The 23,806-nt window shown below is 39.7% G+C and overlaps 1 protein-coding gene across 5 annotated transcripts in view; it reads right to left on the reverse strand.

Moving 5' to 3' along the window:
* The window catches only part of IWS1 (interacts with SUPT6H, CTD assembly factor 1), a 45,244-nt gene extending 23,967 nt beyond the window's left edge, over positions 1 to 21,277 (reverse strand). The window contains exons 1-3 of one of the 5 annotated variants that reach the window (XM_007127064.4): positions 20,830 to 21,274; positions 18,676 to 18,794; positions 1,765 to 2,719 (exon numbers count right to left, since the gene is read on the reverse strand). In XM_007127064.4, the coding sequence (XP_007127126.2) occupies positions 1,765 to 2,719; positions 18,676 to 18,794; positions 20,830 to 20,863 (1,108 nt within the window). In that variant the 5' untranslated portion in view covers positions 20,864 to 21,274. Of the gene's footprint in view, positions 1 to 1,764; positions 2,720 to 18,675; positions 18,795 to 20,829 lie in introns of all 5 variants that reach the window. The other 4 variants (XM_007127066.3, XM_055087345.1, XM_055087347.1 and 1 more) reach the window with 4 other exon arrangements.
* Between the last annotated feature and the right edge of the window lie 2,529 nt (positions 21,278 to 23,806).

Consider the following 23,806-nt stretch of genomic DNA (forward strand, 5'->3'; position numbering starts at 1 on the left):
ATTTATCTTACTCCATCACAGTCACTGTATGACTAAGTACAACAGGTGCTCTAAAATGTCAGTACATGGCAAAAACCAAAAGCCTCATGATACACAGTTTAGAATAAAAAATAAATAAATAGCTAAAAGATTCACAGTCATCTTACAATTATCTGCTATATAGGAAAAAGTGGCCAGAAGATGAAGATTTTCATCAACATAAAAGTGGGCATCAATAGCTACTTTTCCTTTTGCAGAACAGAGAAACTAAGAGTAGAATCCCTTCTATGCTGCCTAATATTAGCAGAACTCTAAAGGCTTGGATATTCTTTTGTGGAATCCCCATCATCCTCAGTCATCCATCACTGCTCAATCTGGAATTTCTCATCTACCTTATAAACTGCACATGTGGTGCTCTTTTCCCTTCTCCTTTAACAACTGTCAGGTTATAAAGAAATGCCTTTTCCCAAAATGATGTTTCATAAAAAAGTAATCAAGTAGTAAAGATTGGAATACTTTGTGGAGACATGGAGTCTCTAAATAGAGTCCCTCACAAACTTCCTTGAAATTGGGCATTCAACAATGTTTAACAAATGAAGACAGGTACCCATGGGAGCTCTGTCACTGTCTAGATGGGATGTAGTGCATTAGCTGTCAAAGAGACCACAGTTAACTCTAGATAAGGTTGGGTTTTCATGTAAAAGTATTCTTTTGAAACATTACCCTTTCCAGTAAAAAAAAAAAAAAAAAAGGACTTCCCTGGTGGTCCAGTGGTAAAGAATCCGCCTTACAATGCACGGGAAGCGGGTTTGATCCCTAGTCAGGAAACTAAGATCCCACATGCTGTGGGGCGACTAAGCCCTCATGCCACAACTACTGAGCTCGCAAGCCTCAACTAGAGGCCGCATGCTGCAAACTACAGAGCCCATGCACTCTGGAGCCCGTGTGCCACAACTACAGAGCCCACACGCCCTGGAGTCTGTGCATCACAACTAGAGAGAGAAAATCTGCAAGCCACAACTAGAGAGAAGCCCGCGGACAACAAAGAGCCAAAGAGCCTGCCAGCTGCAACAAAAGATCCTGCATAAATTAATAAGTAAAAAATCTTATAAAAAATGTATATTTTCATATAAATCTTTCATACTGCCATTGCAATGCAGTCTAGTTTATCATTTTGAGGCAGTCAGAACTTAACAAATGCTGCTAGAACAACTCAAAGGAAATTTAATATTAAGACTTGCCAATGAGGGAAATCCCTGGCGGTCCAGTGGTTAGGACTCCTGGCTTTCACTGCCAAGCTCATGAGTTCAATCCCTGGTGGGGGAACTAAGATTCCACAAGCCACATGGTGCAGCCAAAAAAACCACAAAAAACAAAACAAAACAAAAAAATCGAAACACTTGCCAATGAAAACCAGTGTCCTGGTGCTATTTTAGAACATCAAGTTGAATGGGAGAATGCAGACCTAACGTTCCAGGAAAAGAAACAATGCTTCATAGTTATAAGCTTAGACAACAAGTAAAGCTACGGAGGGACTTCCCTGGTGGTCCAGTGGTGGAGAATCTGCCTTCCAATGCAGGGGACACAGGGTCGAACCCTGTTTAGGGAACTAAGATCCCACATGCCATGGGGAAACCAAGCCCGCGTGCCGCAACTACTGAGCCCGTGTGCTCTGGAGCCCGCGTTCCACAACTGGAGATCCCGTGTGCCTCAACTAAGACCCGATGCAGCCAAATAAATAAATAAAAGTAAAGCTAAGGATAAACAGCCGAAATAAGTCCTTACATGCTTTCTCTTCATCATCACTATCAGAAAGCACAGCGGCTTTCCGCTTGGCTACCTTCTCCTCCGCCCCCTCTTTTTCTTCATCCTCATCACTGTCGATTTGGGGCCTTTTGGGCTCCTCCTCCTCGCTGTCAGAACTGCTGAACCGCTTCCTGTCTACGTTGGCATCGGCGTGAAAGGGACCGGCCTGCGTTTCTGGGTCCTCTCTCTTACTCTCCCCATCGCTGTCCTCATCAGACTCCGGCTTCTGTTTGTGCCTGGAGGCGGCCTCAGCTTCTGAATCGCTGGCAGGTCCCTTCCGAGGCTCCTCGCTCTCAGAGTCACTGGCTTGGGGTTTGGGAAGCTCCTCGTTTTCCGAGTCACTGGCTTGCTGCCTTGGGGGGTCCTCGCTTTCCGAGTCACTGATACGGGGTTTGGGAAGCTCCTCGTTTTCCGAGTCACTGGCTTGCTGCCTTGGCGGGTCCTCGCTTTCTGAGTCACTGATCCGAGGCTTGGGAAGCTCCTCGTTTTCCGAGTCACTGGCTGGGCGTCTTGGGGGTTCCTCACTCTCAGAGTCACTGACTTGAGGTTTCAGAGCATCCTCTGTTTCCGAGTAACTGGCAGGACTTTTGGGGAGCTCTTCAACCTCTGAATCACTGGCAGGAGGCTTCCTAACATCTTCATTTTCTGAGTCACTTGCATGCCCATTCAGCAGCTCCTCATTTTCAGAGTCACTCACAGGTAACTTCCTGGTCTCCTCATTCTCAGAGTCACTCCCATGGTGATTGACGTCCTCGTTTTCAGAATCACTCGCAGGAGGCTCTGCATGCCCTTCAAATTCAGAGTCACTGTCCTTTTGCCTTTGAAGCTCCTCACTTTCAGAGTCACTGGCATTAAGATTTGAGGGGTCATCATTCTCAGAGTCTGTCACATGATGTCTTTTATTGAGGCCATCTTCTCGATCACTAGGTTCATTCTGAAAAATCAAGGGAGAAAAAATTAGGAAAGTGCAAAAAAAGCTTTGGTAGTAAAAATGTTAAAAATTTTCAACTTAAAAAAAAAAGTAGTAATATTCATGCTTAAATGTAGAATTCTCATCCTATGCGTATATAGAAACATCCCACTTTTAAAAAGGCCATTCATCTGTGAAATAGTAGCATGGTTTAGATCCCAAAATGAGGAACGATAACCTGCCTTCATGAATCTGTAAAGCATAGACCCCCAGATTACTCTACAGTACCTTATACTTTGAAAGGCTAGATTAAACAACAACAAAAAATGAACCTTGACTTTCTCATATAATTCTAGCTCCTAAATATATTCTTTAAGTACATACAAGCAAACACGTACCCAAGTTCTTTTAAAAAAGGAACATTCTTGCGTTTTATAACGTTAAAGTTATTTTAAGGAAGAGAACTATAAAACTTTACTTTATTTAAAGGGCCAAATTATACTTAGGGCACATTCTCCCAAGTGAATCTGAACAAATAAGGAGAGGAGCGATTAATAGAGCTAAATACCATGTTAAGGTCTCTCCTCCTGCTAGTTTACTCCTCACGAGAGTATTTTTCATGATAAGAAAACTGAGGCTTAGAGCAGTCTGGGACATATATCCAGTAACCCTGGCACAAAAGTTTAAGTTTTAGGGAAAACACTGACTAATCTAGCTATGTTAACAAATAATGTTACATGAAGTAATCTGAAAACTCTAGGGTACAAATTTGATATAAGCATATTATAGTTATGTTTTTTAAATGCAGAGAAAAATATATAAAACTAAACATACCAAAATACTAATAACTAGAATGTGGGGAATTTTTTCCCTTCTATAATAGTATCTGAACTTTCAGTAACATGGTAATTAATATTCTGGCTTAAAAAGTAAAGTACTGCTGTGTTTCAGTTTTCCCCCTTAAAAGTTTACTGAGCCAAATAGTTTTCTTTAGAATATATGACGGACATTTCCTGAACTTACCACAGATCAATTTTCAAGGAACAAATAGCCTTTAATAAAGTCTATGCCCACCATAGCACACAATGAAATAATTAAGCAGTAAGAGAATACAGTGACAAGATAAAAAGCATTAAAATGTTTTCACAAAACCCACACTTTAACTTGCTTCTGGCTCATTTAAAGAAGATTAAGTATGTTGTGTCTACAACTTCAGAAAGAGTACAAAAAATTATAAAATAAGCTTATAAAATATGTTTGAGGGGTTTTCCCCCGATATTTCATTGCCATCTTGATAGCACAGTTCCAAAGATACAGTAACTGCTATACATATTCATTCAAGTATAACATATTCAGGAAACTTTCTATAATAAAAAGCTTTTCAAATTTCCCAAAGACATTTTTCTTTTATGATCACGGGACACTCACAGCATAGCACTGGATTCCTTGTCAGTCATATATCCTACTACCCCAATGAAACTGGCATTTATCTATTAAATTAGGACAGGAGAAATAACGTAGAACCTTTTGATACAGTACAAGATATAGTACTCTATATATTGCTAGAAGCTTACTCTTGGCCATACTTCATAATTTAATTCTTTTATATTTTAAAAGAACATAGATGAAAAAATTAACTATCCAGAATGTAAGCCCTAAGAAGGCAGGCATTTTTTGGTCTGTTTTCTTCACTGAGAAGGCACACTCTGTGCTTCAGAGCACAGAATGGTGTCTGGTATATAAAAAAAATCACAGTAAATTCTTACTAAGTAAGTAATTACTTACTTACCTACTCACTTACTTACTTACTGTGTAAGACAGTAATTACTCTCTTAATTTTCTCATTTAATAAAAAGAGTTAAATGAGAATAAAGTGAGGAATGATTAACTCAACAAGTATTTGTTTAATGTCTACTACGTGCAAGGTGCTAGGAATCAAGGCTGAACATGTCTCAGTGCCTGACCTTCAGGAAATGTTGTCTAATGAGCCAGCCAAATATACCATAACAATACAGTATAACATGCACTGTTATGAAGGTATGCGTGACATTTTGAAAGCCTACAGGAAGTGTTCTATATGAGACTAAGCTATAAAAGGTGTGTAGACAACAGGTATTCGGAATTAGTTTGTGATGACTGAATTAAGAAGTTAACTACATTACTGAGGGCAGAAGACGAAACATACAGGTACCAGCAGAGGCACCTAAAGCAGGAGGCAAAAGGGGAAATTGTTAACTGGCTTTTGGAATGCTTTCCATGGCATACACATGACATAACTCTAACAACATGTTCGTGTGTGACTCAATTTATTTCAGCTGCAAACAACAGAAATCATCTCAGGCTAGCTCCAGAAAAAAAGAACAATCTTTCCAGAATCAAAGTGGAATAAATGGCTAAAGGCTCAAGAAGGGTAGGAACCAAGGCAGCTCAGAGAGCTTAGAAAAGGAAACTCAAGGACCTTTCACTAGAGCACTATCAATAACATGACTCAGCTCTCACCTTGCTAAAATTCAGTGTCCAGGATCTAAATTTTAAATTCCCAGGAGACATGCTCTAACTGGCCATGGCAACAGAGGATGTCATTACTCTGTGACTCAATGCCAGAGCAGGGACACAGCGCTGGGAGCCACTCCCAAAGAAAGGAGAGATACCAAGAACTGAGTCGTCTTCCCAAAACTTATCTGTTACACTCTACCCTGGACTTCCCAACACACGGTGTATGCATTCCAAACAAGCAACCATTACAAGGACATTACATGTAATTAATGATTGTGAAACTTATGAATTCCCATCAATTTTTGAGGAGTTTCATAAAATCCTGAGTATCTATCCATTATGTGTGGCACAGGGGGGAAAACGTGGGAAATCACTGCAGTAAGAAAGTACTGGTCGACAGACTCAAGTTAAAGAAGGCAGTTAGGTGAAGACATCATAGGATTTGGGAAAAGAGTTAACCTTAAAAGTTACCAAAACAATATTCAAAAATTTTAGACTGGTTTCAGCAATTAGTCTAAATTTCAAACTTAAAAAAAAATCCAAAATACAGTTTTTAAAAAGTCAAATATGAGTACAACAAATCAATAGTAGAAGCTGCCATTTAAATGCTATTTCTTAATAATATTTTAAAAATCCCTAATTTTAATAGTCAGAGAAATTGAGCACTCTAAGCATCCTCAGAGGCTTTAGAAATGTCTATAATGCCTCACACTTCCCTCTTATGATCATTTACATTATAGTTATAAATAACTTCTGGTTCCCCATAATGAATGATCTGGTCGTTTATCTCAGCAATCAAACAGTAACACACTCTTTATGACCAGTGCCATAATATACATGCACAGAGATAACTAACATTTTAAAATTACAAAATAAATAATAAAACTGCTGTAAAGCAAACATCAATTTGTAAAATACAAAGTAGTATTAGAATGTCAAATAGGAGTCCTTGTAAAGAACCAAACAACTCAGGACACCTGTTTCCAGTAAAAGAAACTCAACAACTGTTGAACTTGCATTCTAACCTTCCATCATAAATTGGTAAAACATTCAACACCAAGTCACACAGTAAATTCCATGAAGAAATATCTATAGGAGCATTTTCAAAAACATGTTTTACTGGACCTTAGTTCCACGAGATATATTTGAAATCCTCATCTTGGAGTTTGTCAATACATATCATCTTAAAAGCATAGGGAAGAATCTGGGAAATCCAGTTTTTACTACACAATGCTGTTAATCCAGGGTAGGTCCTGGAATGCTGCAAGGCTTTGACTCTGAGAAACTCCAGCTTTACAGTAAGCACACACACACATAACAAAATGAAGATGTATACCGGTGTCCTTTGTCAAAAGCTGGTTGATCTTAGAATCAGTCAAAAACAGAAGCACTCCTGATGAGTACTAGAAAAAGAAAATGTCTACACAAAGCCTAAGAGTTTCTAATGGGGATTTCCCCGGGGGTGCAGTGGTTAAGAATCCACCTGCCAATGCAGGGGCCACGGGTGCCATCCCTGGTCCAGGAAGATCCCACGTGCCGCGGAGCAACTAAGCCCATGCGTCACAACTACTAAGCCTGCGCGCCACAACCACTGAGCCCGTGTGCCATAACTACTGAAGCCCACGCGCCTAGAGCCAGTGATCCGCAACAAGATGCCCGCGCACTGCAATGAAGAGTAACCCCTGCTCGCCGCAACTAGAGAAAGCCCGTGTGTGGCAACGAAAACCCAATGCAGCCATAAATAAATAATTTCAAAAAAAAGTTTATAATGATGAAGCAAACTCCTGCCTACCTCTCCAGACTCATTTCTGCCCTCTCGCCACCATCAACCCTATGTGCTGCAGCAGCCGTTCTCAAACTTTTGCATAAGAATAACTTGGGGAGCTTTGGAGGAAAACATACAGATTTTTGTGCTTCTCACCTCCAGATATTAATACAGTAAGTGTGGGGAAGAGGTCAAAGAATCTGCATTTTGACATCTAATCCAAGTGATTCTAACTGCACGTTATAATTTTAGTGCAGACACATGGAACTACTAACTTCCCTGTTACCTCCATGCTTTTACCTCACCTTGTCCTTTTCATACCGCAACACTAGGCAAAAATACCCCCTTCCTGACGCCTCTTCCATCCTTCTCTCTAGGTAGAATGGACTCTGTGCAATATAATGTGACAGTTCACAATGTGGACTTTAGTGTCGATAAGACCTGGGGTCCAAACCCTAGCTCGCAGCCACCTTCTACTGTGTAATCTAGGGAAATTTTCTTAACTTCTCAAAACCTCAATTCCTCAATATAACAGAGTCAGAAATAGTATCTATAACTTAGAGGGCCGTTCAGAGGACCAAATGCATGTAACGCAGTTAGCATGTGCCTGTGAGCATTCAATACATGTTGTCAATCATTTATAACAAAAATATCTTATTAATTACAAAACATTCACCCTTCAAGACTCAGCTCAAATACATCATCTATGAAGGCTGAGCTGCTCAGTCATTCCTTCTTACATGTCCCCATAGCATCCTGTATCTCTACCTCACTGAAAGGTGATTTTTTACACATTTATCTTCATAATATGATTGAATAAATGACCTTAAGATCAAAAAACTATCTTTTACCTTCAGTATACAGAAGATACTCAAATTAAATTCACTGAAATAAAACAAACCCACAAGACAATGCTTAACAAAAAAGAACCAAAGCAGAACAATGTTCTTCTCCTCAATTTGGGAGACTCAAAGACAAAGGCTGAAACCTCACACACAAAAAAGAAGTGTAGATGGAATCAAAAGAACTGGTAAGAAATAGGGTAAACAAGGATGGCAAAAGCCAACAAGAATCTTCTACGGGCTCTGATGTACTCCCCATAGGAATACTTTCCTTATACTAGCACAACGTCTCTGTGGAAAGATCCAAATGACCGCAGACCGCCATCTTTACTCAATTCAAAGTAAGGTTGGAGCTAACAGGGCTGTCACCAAATTCAATGACAGATGGATGGTGGTGCCCACTAGGCTTTGCCTACAGTCAGAAAACAAGGAGAAGCTATGCGCCATTTCCAAACAACCTCTTCCTCGATTGTCCCACACACTACTTTTTTCCTGTGACAGCCTCAGGAAGGGAACACTACTTATCTATGCAGATGAAATCTACAAGCTGTATTTTTAAATTACCGTCAATGTATTTCTGTGGAATAAAAACCAGCTGACCACAATCCACAACTAATTTCACACTGTTCAAGAGAATTTTTTTTTTTTTTGGCCACACCTTGCAGCATGTGGGATCTTAGTTCTCAGAACAGGGATCGAACCCATGCCCTCTGCCTTGGAAGTGTGGAGTCTTAACCACTGGACCACCAGTGAAGTCCCCAAGAGAATATTCAAGTAAAAGAACAAAAATTAGAACTGGCAACTAGTTATAACTAGGTCACATTCATGCTCAAATTGCTTTATTAAAAAATGTGTTTCCAGTGATGACTATTCAAAAACATTAAAAAAAATCTTTCACCTTTTCCCTATCTGCCCTACCGTCAACGTTGTGTGAAGATTCTGAGTCCTCAAAGTGTTCTACACAGAATAAATATACTTGAAAACTCCCCTGATATTCATATCCCTTTTAGAAACCTAGCCCCAAACATGTTAATAACCTAGAAACAAATAATTTAAATATGTAATCAACTTATTACTGCAATTGCTTATATATAGATTTCTTTAAGAAACCAGGCCTAAACTTAAGAATATTATTTTAAAATTTCATTTCATAAGGTAAGTCTCTTTTGCTTTAAAACAGTGGGCCTCAACCTCATAAAGATTAACTCTTGACTAGCCCCCTAAGAAATAATCTGCCTAATTACTATAGAGGCTAACTATAAAATAATTAAAGGAAACCAGATTATGTCCCCTCAAAATATGCCTCTGACATAAAAATTTTGATCTGAAGGCAATTAATAAGCAGTAAACACAAGATAGCTCTCTCTACCTTCCCCCCTTTTCCTTCAAAAGGCAGGATATTCCCATTACTGGAGACAGACTGTCATTAGCCCAAAGACACCAGCAGAGGAATCAGCAAACAAACTTTACTACATTAGTTTTTTCCCATATATTTACCTTCGCAGTCTGTCATCCCTGGAAGCCTAGAACTGCTTTCCTTTGTCCTGTCATTTCTCCACAAAATTATTACTCTTTGTTGAAGATGCTATATAAACTAGAATTCTAAGCTACTGCTTTGAGTTACTCTCTGTTGAGTTTTCTCCTGTGTGATGTATGCTGCACATGTTAATAAACTCGGTTTTTTTTTCATTTGTTAAAGAATTCCAGCTGAAAACCTAAGATGGGTAGGGGTAAAATCTTGCCTCCCCTACATAACATAACTGCTATTACAGTTTTCAGAGCTGTTACATAAGTTTTATTTAGCCCTCATAATAATTATTTTAACCCACTGTCAAGATGGTGGAGCTGAGGCTCAGAGATGAAACAATTTTTCTAGGAGCTGACAGTCATTATGGTTATTAAGTGGCAAAGCCATATATGAAACTACACTTTGGCCATCACACTGCCTTTCACTCTAAAGAGCTATGCAAATACAAAATTTTATCATCATCACCCAAGAGAGATTTGCTATTATACCACCTAACCAAAACTTAATTCTTCAGTATCATCTTCCATTAAGCTATCCCACTTTCCAGTCACAATACTCATTCTTGAAATACAACAAGTCCTTCTCAAGTCTAGGCCTTTGAACCTGCGGCTCTCTCCAGCTAGAATCATCAGCAGCACCCCTAAGGCTTCTCCATCTGGCAATAATGTCAGACTCGTTCCTCAGAGTCCACGCAGCCCACCCTCCCATCCTCCCATGGCCCTTTGTATGTGCCCTTTCTGTAATTTTTAAATATATTTAAAATTATTTGATGCATGCTAGTAAAAACAGGTAACCATATAAAATGATGGGACAGTTATTCTAACTATTCTCCCTTTGATTTTAAATATTAATGTGCCAACACAGGAAAGTGTAAAGAAAATTAAAATCACCTTTAATAACAACCCAAAGATCACCATTATTTCCAATTTTTACAAGGAATTTCTTCCCAATCTTTTCTTTGTGTGAATTTACTTTAAAAAAGTAAACAAGGATCTAGAATCACAATTAATTTAATGGCCGTAACACACTGAATTCTCCCATGTCACAAAATATTCTTTGAAAACAATTTTAATGGACGCATTGCCATTCTTACAAATGTTCTATTTATATTTTAATCACTAGTTTTTTATATTGTTGGATACTTCTTGTTTCCTTTCTTATGCTTTCTACACGTCATTTGTCCATTTCAGTGTTCTCAGCCTAAGGGTAGCTCTGGGTTCTCCCCTAAGGGGGCATTTGTGAATGCGAGGGACCATTTTTGGTTGGCAATGACAGGAGAGGATATGTTACTACCATTTTATTTAATGTTTGGGAACCAAGATACTAAATGTCCTGCAATATACAGGCCTGCCTCCAAATGCCAACAGCTGGCTTACTCAGAATCACATGTTTAGGAAAGCAGCACTGGACTGCTCTCCATACAGAGGAGGCCACAGACAGGACCCACCCACACACAGGCAGGAGACCCAGTGAGATGAAAGAGCCAAATGGACTAACAGAGACTGTGGTAATAGACAAGTAAAGCATCCTGGATTCTTCTGGAATGTGAATTGGGGAATATGGAGAGGTTTGACCAATTATTAGAAGAGATAAAAATGAAGCCAGATGAGGGCTTCTGGTATGAAAATGAAAAGCTCTGGTGACCCACTCTCCAGTGAAACTGGTTAAAAGTATTTAAAAACAACTATTCAAAGCCTCCGGAAATGGTCCTAAAGACAAAGAGTGAATAAAGAAACATCAATCCAAGAAGATCTACAAAAATTTGGTAAGAGAAGCTAAAGTATCTGGTATCTGAACCAAGACCACTCCTCACTTTCAACTTCACAGCTCAGTCAGAAAGTCTCTACTCCAGGCTGCTGCGGCCAAAAACAACGGGTACTCTTTCCCTCCAGCTTCCAGGGGCAGGGTGTCTTCCCAGGAAGAGCCCGATGTCAGCATTTCTCATTCTGCCTCCAGCTACCTGCTGCTGAAGGTAAGTTCCAGGCAAATGTAGTTGCAAGTGGGGGCTCCCATCTTCTGCCCAGCACTCAATCATAGCAAGAAGGCTCTGCTTTGGGCACAGCACACTGACAATACTGGGGCCCTGATCACCCTTGCCCCAATTTGTGTGACAATGGTTCCATGCCAAGAGAGGCAAGCCAGGAGCACCTCAGGCTGCTATCAAATCCCCACTGCACACTGAGAGCTCGGCTTCTAGAACTGGGATGTCACTCAGAAAGAAACCTGCCTTCACCCTCTCCCCACCCCCTACCCCAAACTCCAGAGCCCTGGCTCAGAGATTTTGCTTGGGGAAAAAGCAGGCAGTAAAGTAGACAGCTTCTAATTTTTCCCCAAAGAAACCAACTTCATTTGTAACCAAGCTTGGGGACGTTCAGGCTAAGGCACTTTCACTAACACTGGAAACTGGTGGAAGGCACTTAGAAGGAGATTCAAAATACAGGATAGGGCTTCCCTGGTGGCGCAGTGGTTGAGAGTCCGCCTGCCGATGCAGGGGACACGGGTTCGTGCCCCGGTCCGGGAAGATCCCACATGCCGCGGAGCAGCTGGGCCCGTGAGCCATGGCCGCTGGGCCTGCGCGTCCGGAGCCTGTGCTCCGCAACGGGAGAGGCCACAACAGTGAGAGGCCTGCGTACCGCAAAAAAAAAAAAAAAAAAAAACTCACACACGCAGACTGAAAAGAAAAAAAGGATGCAAAAAGATATTCCATGCAAATGGAAAACAAATGAAAGCAGGGGTAGCTATATTTATAATCAGAGAAAATAGACTTTTAGCCAAAAACTATAATAAGATACAAAGAAAGTCATTATATTGTATAATGATAATAGAGTTAATCCAACAAGAGGGTTTACCATTTGTAAATATTTATGCACCCAACGTCAGAGCACCTAAATATTAACAGACCCGAAGAAAGAAATAAGATATCAACACAGTAAGAGTAGGGAACTTCAATGCCTCACTTTCAATAATGGATAGATCATCCAGACAGAAAATCAATAAGGAAATATTGGGCTTAAACCACACGTTAGGCCAAATGGACTGAACAGACATTTACAGAACGTTCCATCCAACAGGAGCAGAGTACACATTCTTCTCAAGTGCACATGAACAATCTCTAGTACAGATCATATGTTAGGCCACAAAGTAAGTCCTAATAAATTTAAGAAGATTGAAATAATACCAAACATCTTTTCCGACCACAATGGTATGAAAGTAGAAATGAGTATGAGTATGAGAAGTATGAGAAGAAAACTGAAAATTTCACAAACATGTGGAGATCAAACATCATGTTGCTAAACAACCAATGAGTCAAAGAAGAATGCAAAAAATATCGAGACAAATGAAAATGGAAATATTGATATAACATACCAAAACTTATGGAATACGGCAAAGCTGTTCTAAGAGGGAAGCTTACAGGAATAAATGCCTACATTAATAAAAAAGAAATATCTCAAATAACAACTTTACACCCCAAGGAACTAGAAAAAAGAAACTAAGCCCAAAACTATTAGAAGAAAAAAAATAACAAAAATCAGAGCAGAAATAAATGAAATAGAGACTTAAAAGACAATAGAAAGGTCAATAAAATTAAGACCTGTTTTTTACAAAAGATAAATAGACAAACCTTTAGCTAGACTTACCAAGAAAAAAAAGAGGACGGAAAGAAATAAAACTATAAAGGAAAGAGAAGACATTACAATTGATACCACACAAATACAGAGGATCATAAAAACTAAGAACTGTATGCTGAGAAATTGGACAATCTATAAGAAATGGATAAGTTCCTAGAAACATACAAGCTACTAAGATTGAGTCATGAAGAAATAGAAAATCTAAATAGACTGATTACTGTGAAGAGATGGAATCAGTAATCAAAAACCACCCAACATAGAAAAGTTCAGGACCAGATGGCTTTACTGGTGAATTCCACCAAACATTTAAAGAAGAATTAATACCGGTCCTTCTCAAAGAGTGCCAAAAAACTGAAGAGGAGGGAGCACTTTCAAACTCATTTTATAAAGCCGGCATTACCCTGATACCAAAACCAGACATGGACACAAGAAAAGAAAATTACAGGCCAATATCCTTGATGAACATAGGTGCAAAAATCCTCGACAAATTATTAACAAACCAAATTCAGCAATACATTAAAAGAATCATACACCATGGTCAAATGGGATTTATTCCAGGGATGCAAAGATGGTTCAACATCCACAAATCAATCAATGTGATATACCATATTAACAAAATGAAAGCTAAAAATCACATGATCATCTCAATAGATGCAAAAAAAAAGTAATTCAACATTAATTCATGACAAAAACTCTTAACAAACTGGGTAAAGAGAGAATGTATCTCAACACAATAAAGGCCATATGACAAGCCCACAGCCAACATCACACTCAATGGTGCAAAGCTGTAAGCTTTTCCTCTAAGATCAGGAACAAGACAAGAATGCCCACTCTCACCACTTTTATACAACACAGTATTGGAAGGATTAGCAATTAGGCAAGAAAAAGAAAAGGCATCCAAATCAGAAAGGAAGGTGTAACATGGTCTTTATCTGCAGATGACATAATATATAGAGAAAACCCTAAAGACTCCACCAGAAAACTGATACAACTAATCAATGAATTCAGTAAAGTTGCAGGATACAAATCAATATACAAAAATCTTTTGCACTTCTTCACACTAACAATGAACTATAAAAAGAAATCAAGAAAACAATCCCATTTATAATTGCCTCAAAAGGAATAAAAGAATCTAGGAATAAATTTAACTAACAAGGAGAGTACACTGAAAACTGTAAGACACTGATAAAAAAAATTGAAGACCCAAATAAAAAGAAAGCTATTATGTGCTTATGGATTAGAAAAATTGATATTGTTAAAATGACCATACTACCCAAAACAATCTACAGATTTAATGCAATCCATTTCAAAATTATGACATTTTTCAAAAAACTAGAAAAAATAATCCTAAAATCTCTATGGAACCACAGAAGATACTGAATAGCCAAAACAATCTTGAGAAAGAACAAAGCCAGAGGCATCATATGCCTGGATCTCAAACTATATTACGAAGCTACAGTAGTCAAAACAGAGTTAACACTGGCATAAAAAACAGATACATAGATCGACAGAACAGAATAGAGAGCCCAGAAACAAACCCATGCATATATGGTCAAATGATCTACTACAAAGGAGCCAAAAATATACAATGAGAAAGAATAGTCTCTTCAATAAATGGTGTTGGGAAAGGTGGACAGCTACATGAAAAAGAATCAGACTGGATTACTTTCATACCATATACAACAGTATACTCAAAATGGGTTAAAAACTTAAATGTAAGACCTAAAACCATAAAACTCCTAGAAGAAAACATAAGCAGTGCACTCTTTGACACTGGTCTTAGCAATGTTTTTTTGGATATGTCTCCTCAGGAAAAGGAAACAAAAGCTAAAGTAAACAAAGAAACTATATCAAACTAAAAGTTTGCATAGCAAAGGAAACTATCAACAAAACAAAAAGGCCGCCTACTTAACAGAATAAAATATTTGCAAAAAATATATCTGATAAGGGGTTAATATCCAAAATACACAAAGAATTCATACAACTCAACATTAAAAAAACAAATAACCCAATAACAAAATGGGCAGAGGATATGAATAGACATTTGGCCAAAGAAGTCATACAGATGGCCAACAGACACATGAAAAGATCAATCATCATCAGGGAAACGCACATCAAAGCTACAATATCACCTCACACCAGCTCTTATCAAAAAGACAAGAAATAACAAGTGTTGGGGAGGATGGGGAGGAAAGGGAACACTTGTGCACTGTTGGTGGGAATGTAAACTGATGCAGCAAATGTGAAAAACAGTAGCAGCAACTTAAATGTCCATCAATTGACAAATGAATAAACAAAATGTGGTATATCCAAAGAATGGAATATTACTGATCACAAAAAGGAATGAAGTACTGATAACGTGCTACAACTTGGATAAACATTGAAAGCATTAAGTGAAAGAAGCCAGTCACAAAAGACCACATGTTATATAATTCCATTTATATGAAATGTCCAGAACAAGGAGGGGTTGGGGGGGTGGGGGTGATAAGGAGGTAACAGCTAAAGGGTTTCTTTTCAATGTGATGAAAATATTCTAAAATTGACTATGGTGATGGCTGTACTACTGTGAATACACTAAAGACCACTGAATTGCATACTTTAAAATGGGTGAATTGTATGGTATGTAAATTTATCTCAATAAAGATATTGGAAAAAAAAAAGGTGATATTTTTTAAAGGTCAAATTTGACACAAAAATCCATGATGAACAAAATATCAAAATTTAAATACTAGCATACATACAACTAAGTTTTCCTTTTGCTTCAAGCTCCGATATGGACCAGTAAAGCACTGTTACTGATCCTGACTTTAAGATTTTGATTTTTTTCATCACATTTTTTGCATTAAGTTTTAAAATATTATTTTGATCTTTTTCAACAGTTTCCTTAGAGATCTAAAGAAACACATGCAGAATGAGTACTACAGATAAAATGAATTTAAAAACAAACCAAAAAAACAAACCACAACTAGCCTGAACTCCAAAATGCAAACGGGAAAAACATTATTTGGAAAAATCATGTTGTGAGTACCATCTTGCAGCAGGCAAAACAATGCCCCCACAAAAGATGTCCACATCCTAATCCCCAGAACGTGTAAATGTGCAAAAGGGATGTGCAGATGTAATTAAGGATAGGAAGATTACCCTGGATTATCTGAGTAGGCCCAGTATAATTACAAAGGGTCCTTATGGGAAGGAGGCAGGAGGGTCAGAGTAAGAGACAGACATGTGAGGACACAAGCAAAGGTCTGAGAGATTTAAAGATGCTATAGTTCTAGCTTTGAAGATGGAGGAAGAAGCCATATGCCAATGAATGCAAGTAGCCTGTAGAGATAGAGAAGGCAAGGGAGCAGATTCTCCCTTAGAGAAGGAACACAGCCCTGGTGCCACCTTGATTTTAACCCAGTGAGACCCACTTTGGACTTCTGACGTCCAGAATTGTTAGAAACAAATCTGTTTTTTTAAGCCACTAAATTTGTATCAGGTTGCTATGGCAGCAACAGGAAACTAATACACATCTTTTAAGTTTGGGGGCTATAACCTGCACTGCTCCATTTAATGTAACTGTACTCTTTCAAGGGCACAATTGGCACTCAAACTACTAGAAGTTTAGCAAATTAGGATAACCCTCCTGGAGGGGAAAATCTACGAAAAGCACAAAAATATGTTCATGGCAGACTTCATTTAGAATAGCTAAACAGTCTAAACGTTAATAATCAGGAAACTGTTGAAGAAGTAATAGTCCATCCATATTATGAAATATTATGCAACCATTAAAAATGACACTTAGTGGGAATCTTTAACGACATGGGGAAATACTTAAGTATAACGCTAAGTGAAGAGATAAAAATGTTATATTGATATGTAACATATATAGTAAGAACACAAGTAACTTAAAACGTATACATACGTTCTATAAAAGGAGAATAAAAATGCAGGAGAAATAATGTAAAAAAGTTAATAGTCATTTCTGTGACAGGAGTATGCTGACTTCAATTTTCTTTAAACTTTTATATGATTTCCAAATTTTCAACATGCACATTTATTTATTTAGAATCCATCTCATTAAAAAAAGTAGTTGAAAAAAAGAAAGTCAACACTACATTTATACATTTATAACTGAAGCATGAAGCCATCAATCTCCTGATGCTGTTTTCCAAAATGGAAAGTTAAGATATTATACACTAAATAAACTGTAACAATGTTCATGTTATCAAATAATTCCTACCTATCAATTACATATTAATTAGAATTTAGTCTAAATGCTTAAGGGTGTACCAAAAACTGAACGACGTCAAAATACCTAAAAGATAAGCCTTCCTCTCACTTCTGATCTCACCTGTCCCCTATTTATTCTAGCCACAACGTCTCCCACCTTAGATCACTGGTCATCCCCTACATAGACACGTGCTATTCCTTCACCTCCTTCCACGTCTTGATTCAAATGTCACTTTCTCAATAAGGCCTATGTGTACTTCCCTATTTAACACCAAAGCCTGCCCTCCACCTTGGCACCCTTCACTCTGTTCAAACTTTCTTCTTTCTCCACAGCATTTATCACCTCCTAACAAACTACAATTTTTAAAAAGAAGTGTGGAGGGCTTCCCTGGTGGCGCAGTGGTTAAGAATCTGCCTGCCAATACAGGGGACACGGATTTGGCCCTGGTCCGGGAAGATCCCACATGTCGCAGAGCAACTAAGCTCATGCGCCACAACTACTGAGCCTGAGCTCTACAGCCCACAAGCCACAACTACTGAGCCCGCGTGCCACAACTACTGAAGCCCGCACACCTAGAGCCCGTCCTCCGCAACAAGAGAAGCCACCGCAATGAGAAGCCCGCGCACCACAACGAACAGTAGCCCCCGTTCACTGCAACTAGAGAAAGCCCGTGTGCGGCAACGAAGACCCAATGCAGCCAAAAATAAAAAAAATTTTTTTTAAAAAGTGTATATTGTTTAATGTCTTTCTCCCCCTGCTGGAAAATAAATCCAAGGAGAGGATTTTCGTGGCAGTGGAACCTCATTTAGTCACTCAAAAGAGCCTGACACATAGCAGGTGCTCAAAAAATATTTGTTGGATATATGAATATACTAGTGATATGTCAAAGGACAGAGTCAATAATACAATCTCTAACAACTGCATCTACTACTTAAAATTGGACAATTTTCTGTGCATGTGTAGTCAAGCAAAATATATGGTATATTGGCCATCTTTATCATTCTGATGTTTCAGTTTGTTTACCAAAAACTTACAGCTGAATTATTGAAAAAGTCCCAATTTTATTTTGTTAACATTGTGCAGTACAGACTGTATAACCAGGGAAGCAAATTAAAATCATATAAATTTAATAGGTGATAACCACCATAACTTTCTATTTCAACTGATGTTTCTTCAGATTGCAAATCCGCACTGCCCCACTAAGACATCATTCTGGGAATGGGGAAGCCTAGTCAAATATCAAAGGCCTGGCCTATTTTCTGAATCAATAAGCACAGTTGAAAATGCCTAATATCCAAAATGGGACTCAATCAATGCTTATTTCCCTGTGATTTCATAAGTAACCAGACTATCCCTATTTATTTACTTTTAAAGTAGTTCTCTATCATTTTTGAAGGGTTTGAAGCCTAGACCCTAAGACAGGGTCTCTACAACTCCTAAATAAAACAGGTCTCATAGAATATGCAAGGGAAAAGCCTCCCCAAAGATGTTGTTTAGCCAATACCTCTGAATGACGTTCTACACTTCCAGTGTCTGATCCAGAGTGCTGCTCATTTACATCATCCTCAACGTCTGACCCTGAATCCCGTTCATCCTGTACTGGGGTAGCGCCACCATCATCTGCTTAAAAATAAAACAAAAACCCACTTAAGGTGTAAGATGGATGACATCTACAACCGAAATGAACACAATGAATCAAGAACAATGTAAGAGCAAGGGTTACCACTGATGAAGCGTAACTAATGATGCTAATTTGTGAATAAGACAACAGTACAATACTTAACATAAATACCAACAATCATAACTTGTATTGTTGACACATGTGCCAGCGAGAACATATCATTAAAGGAATATGACGCTTAATAAACATCACTAAGGACCAAGTCAACAAACTAATAGTGAGCACTTTATTTCAACTTTATGTTAAAATAACTGAGTCTATTTTCTCCATAGCACTTACTTACCACCTTGCGATGTACTACGTGACTTTCCAAGTTAGTTTTGTTTAATGAGCTTCTCTCCTCGCTTGAATGAAAGTGCCAAAAGAACAGGGATTTTTGGTTCACTGCTGAATCCCTGGAGCCCAGAACACTGTCTGGTACAGTATTTGTTTATGAATGAAGAGCACAAGGAACTCCAGTCCCGAAATAGTGTAAACTCCTTAAAGTAAAGCATATACTACTATACTATTATAAAACGAATTGCTACCTATCTTTAACCAATACTTTAAAAATACAAAGTAAAATTGTACTGAGAGGAATTTAGAGTTGTTGGAGAATATGGGAAGCCTTGGTTAGGAGTTTACTAAAAATAAATAAATTTTTAAAAATGAAGCACTCAACTACAGGAAAATCAAAAAAATGTGTAATAATGAAATCAGTATCATACTAATGAGCTTCTCTACTTAGCTAAGGAGTAAAGAATATATATATTTAATATTCTTATTATATAGTCATAATAAAGAATTCTGAAGTGTAACGAAAACTTACGCTTCAATGGTTAGAATATGGGGGGAAAGAGGGCACAGAAGAGGCTAAGACCCTGTCCTAGCATAATAGGAAGTCGTTACACAATGCCTAAAAATGATGCAACGAGACAGCATAAATTAGGAATACAGGGATGAACGTAAAAAAATGAAGTCAGGAAATTGATAACTTTTCATGTCTTTCAGCACGTTATATACACATATTACATACGATTACTTATTTAAAAGTAATTTAAAAACACAAATGAACTGACAACTATTTTGAAAACATCAGGAAACCGTTCAAAGCAAAACAGCAGTATGTGTTTGGAAACGTGTTTGCAGTCACTACTATTCGCCGTCACATAATAAGGAATCGAAGTGAACTCAAAACACAACGGCGTAATTAACAATTAGAAAATTATTTAAGCCCTTCTGATAGAGAATACTCAATGGAACTAGGACACAAGAGGAAAGCAAAAGTAACGTTTTTATTCCCCACGAGGTTCAGCCTTATTCGTCTTTGGATCTCCGGTGGCTAGCACGGTGTTAGCAGAGAGGGGCCCCGTGTTTACAGACTAAACAGGAAAAGAAAGGAGAACTTCAGTGAAGAGAAAGCGGAAAGATCTCAAGGTGAAGGAAAGGAACAAAAATCGCTAGTAAGCCCCAAAGGAACACGCCTTATTCTAAAATATGTATACAACTCAAATACGGGTCCTACGTGTTCTTTAATGGGAGAAACTAGTTTGCAGGCGAGATCAAACTAGTCCCAACTCCTAGTGAAAAGTCTACATAAGATCCTGCAACCTCACTGAACAGCTAACTCCCTCGGATTCTCGAAAATCACTCTCAACTCCTGAAAAAAAAACCCCTATCAAGGAGACCGTCCCTCGTACTTTGCACACAGTAAGTGTTCGATGTATGAAAGTGGCTCCCTATTGCAGCAACGTCCTTCGTCGATTCAGAAGACAGCTGTCCCTATAGAATCCCCTCTCCGAGGTTCTAACTTCGGGGGCCGCAGCCCGTCAGCGGGCTCTCAGCGCTCAGCCCCACTCCACGTTAAACCCAGTCCGCGGAGGGAAAGTCTCCGGGGCGTCCCTCCCCTCCCCACCCCTCCCCCGCGGGAGTGCGAGGCCAAGCCCGGCCAAGTAACCGCTCCGCCCCCCAGCCCTGTCCGCTAGGTCCGGGCCACACCTGACTGGTCGCCGCTGTAATATTCCGAGTCCATGGCAGGCGGCTCTCGGCGGGGAGTGTCTGCGCCCCGCGCCGCCCCCGTCACCTCCTTCCCGGCGCTGTGACCACCGATGGCGCGATCCGGTGCTCAGAGGCTCCCGCCCAACTAGAGGCCTTGGAGGCTGCGGAGAGTAAGGCAGCAACAGCTGCAGACGCGAACACTTCGACCTAGAAAGCCCGGGCAGAAGAGGCCGTACCCAGCAGGCTGGCAAGGTGTGTGGGTCAGCGCACTACTTCCCAGAGGCACCTCTAGGGCCAAAATGGCGCCTGCCCACGACCCTCAAAAGAATTCAGTGCGCAGGCGCCGTCACCTGTCATTCGGCCAATGAGAAGGCGCAACGGTAATGACGCACGACACGACCGGAAAGGAAACTACTGGGAAAATTGAGGGGGAGCTGCGGCTGCGGTTAAAACCTTCCCGTGGAGGAACCTGGTCCGTTCCCCATGGAGATGATAATGTTACTGTATGGGTTCTCCGTCCTCGCCTTGTTTGAGGACGTTCTAATTTACTCTTCTGAAAAATGAAGACCCAATAAAATTAAATTGTCCATCATACGGAAATTAACTGTCGTTCCCATCATGCAGCGAGGCGCTTGATTCCCGCCCTTAGTACGGGGAGGAAGTGGCGCATTGCCCTCTGGGACTTGTAGTTCGAAACCTGGCGAGGTACGCTGAGTTACTAAGTGGCGTGATCAAAAGGGCCTCTTTTCAAGGCATTTTTCTTCCTTTCTTTTTAAAAATAACGACTTAACTTTCATCTTAAAAAGTCTTTGGTCAACAATACGAAGTACAGGTTTTTGCTTCCAGAAGAGTGCCCCGAAATGAAATCTTGAGGAAGTCACACTGTTGAACTTTACTTGAGCACTATATGCTCCCTGGAAACAACAATGGTTAGAAACCTCCTGACCTGTCAGTGTTCCCAGAACGGTTCACTGTAAAGAACCACCCTTGTCCCTATCTCTTAGGTAAAACGCACTCTCCACCCTTTTTCATGAGTCCTTTAAGACTTACAGAAGACCCCCTTGTTTACCCGTGACAAGGCCAAAGAACTTTCCCCATTTTTCTGAACCTGCTCGCAAGGGCGGACTCAGATCCTCAAACTTCCTGTTCAAATCTTTGCCCTCTAAAACTAGCTAGATACGGAGATAAATATTTTCTGTTCACTTGACTGATTGAAACTTTGATTGCAAATCAATCCCGACTGTAAATCATCCCACCTTCCTCCCTATGAAAGCCTAAGACAAAACCACACAACCTAGACATTCTGATCTTCATATCTGGTGTGCTCTCCCTATTCAATACCCCAAATAAAGTCTATTTCCTTGCTTGTTTGTTTTTCTCTTAAATAAAGAGGACAATGTTACTACCTTTGGATTGGAGGAGGGCCAGAGGAGGTATAAGCAAATGTTCCCCAGCAGGTATAGAGTTGCAGAATTAGGGCCTTTTGTTAGTGACAAAGCATACATCTTGAACTGGATTTCTGGGCATGCCTAGCCTGCTGTAAGGCCTCATGTGGTGCCCTGAAATGTCCACCTCCTACCTTGGAGTTGAGATATGTGAATTCCCTGATGCTAGCTTTGCTATGAATTCTCAAAATGCCTTTAAGTGAAGCCACATTCCAGCTTTGATAATCCTGGAACCCTTTGTTAGCCAGTCAGAATATGCTGGCAGAACTCAGTTCTAGGATCCAGAAAAGGGAAGGAAGAGAGAGGGATGGTTTCTCTGGAAATTGTCATTTTCTTGCAAGAGAGTTCATGGGCATTCTTTCCCCTGTATAGTGGAAACCAGCTTTGAAATCCAAGTCTGCCCCTTCAGCTGTAAGAATGACATCTTCTCAGGCTGTTGTGAGAATTATAAGAGAAAGGAATTAATGGTGCCTGGAACCAAAATGCAAAATTAAAATATTCATTTCCTTCCATTTAATAGAAGAGGCCCCAGGATCTAATCTCTCTTCTAAAGAGAGTGGGTGAGATTGTACCTGTGTAATAAGGCAAGGTGAATAAGGCAGAAGTCCAGGAAGAGATTAAATGGAAGGGAACCCAGTGCAAATCCTGCCAATAAAGAACTTGTCATTTCACCAAAGGTAGAAGACCAACAGCCGTGAAAGTAATTGGGCTAAACGACGTAATTACAAGAGGATAATTGCTGAATTTTAACTGTCCTGGTGGTTTGGAGAATGGAGAGATAGAAGTGGACTGAACGCACAGTAATGTGCAGAGCCCCAGAAGGCTGTAAGGAAGTGTCAGATCTATTTTTTGTACTCAAGAAGCCATTAACTTAGTGAGACAGGACAAACTTTTTGAAATAAACATAGAGTCTTAGTTAAAGCATTGTGCTTGTAAGTGCAAACACAGCTCCAGGAAAGTTTTCCAGAGTCCCTTTTCACCAGCTAGCTGTCCTTCAGAGCCCCCAGTGGAGAAATCCTGGAGCAGCACAGATGTGCTTTTCTGAGTCTTGGCTGCCTTGCATCTTGGAGACCACCATCTCTCCAATCCTCCTTCCTCTCTCCAGTCCCAGCACAGCTGGTCCATGCTGGTGGTGGTAGAGAGGCTCTCAGGGGGGAGGCTGTTTTTCCCACCAAGGATACTAAGACAGAGACGAGAGGAAGGGAGAAGTGAGCTTGCAGCCATCCAGAACTCTCTTTCCCTTGGCTGATAACCCAGAGACATATAAGATTTATCTGGCCAGCCTTCTGAGACACTGTAACTTGAGAAACATGTCTGGGAGTGAAATGTCACACAATATAAAGAACAGCCTGGCACTGGCAGAGCTTCATACTGGGGGCTCAGAGATCTGGGTTCTGGGTCAAGCTCTGAGCTTATTGTGTCAAATGAGGGAGTTGAATCAGAAGATTTCAAGGCCCCTTAATTGCATTATTCTATGTCAGAGAAGCCAGGTCTCCAAGTCTGACCTGCCTTCTTGTGCTTGAGCCACTAGA

This window comes from Physeter macrocephalus, chromosome 2, assembly GCF_002837175.3.
Source record: "Physeter macrocephalus isolate SW-GA chromosome 2, ASM283717v5, whole genome shotgun sequence".
NCBI lineage: Eukaryota > Metazoa > Chordata > Mammalia > Artiodactyla > Physeteridae > Physeter > Physeter macrocephalus.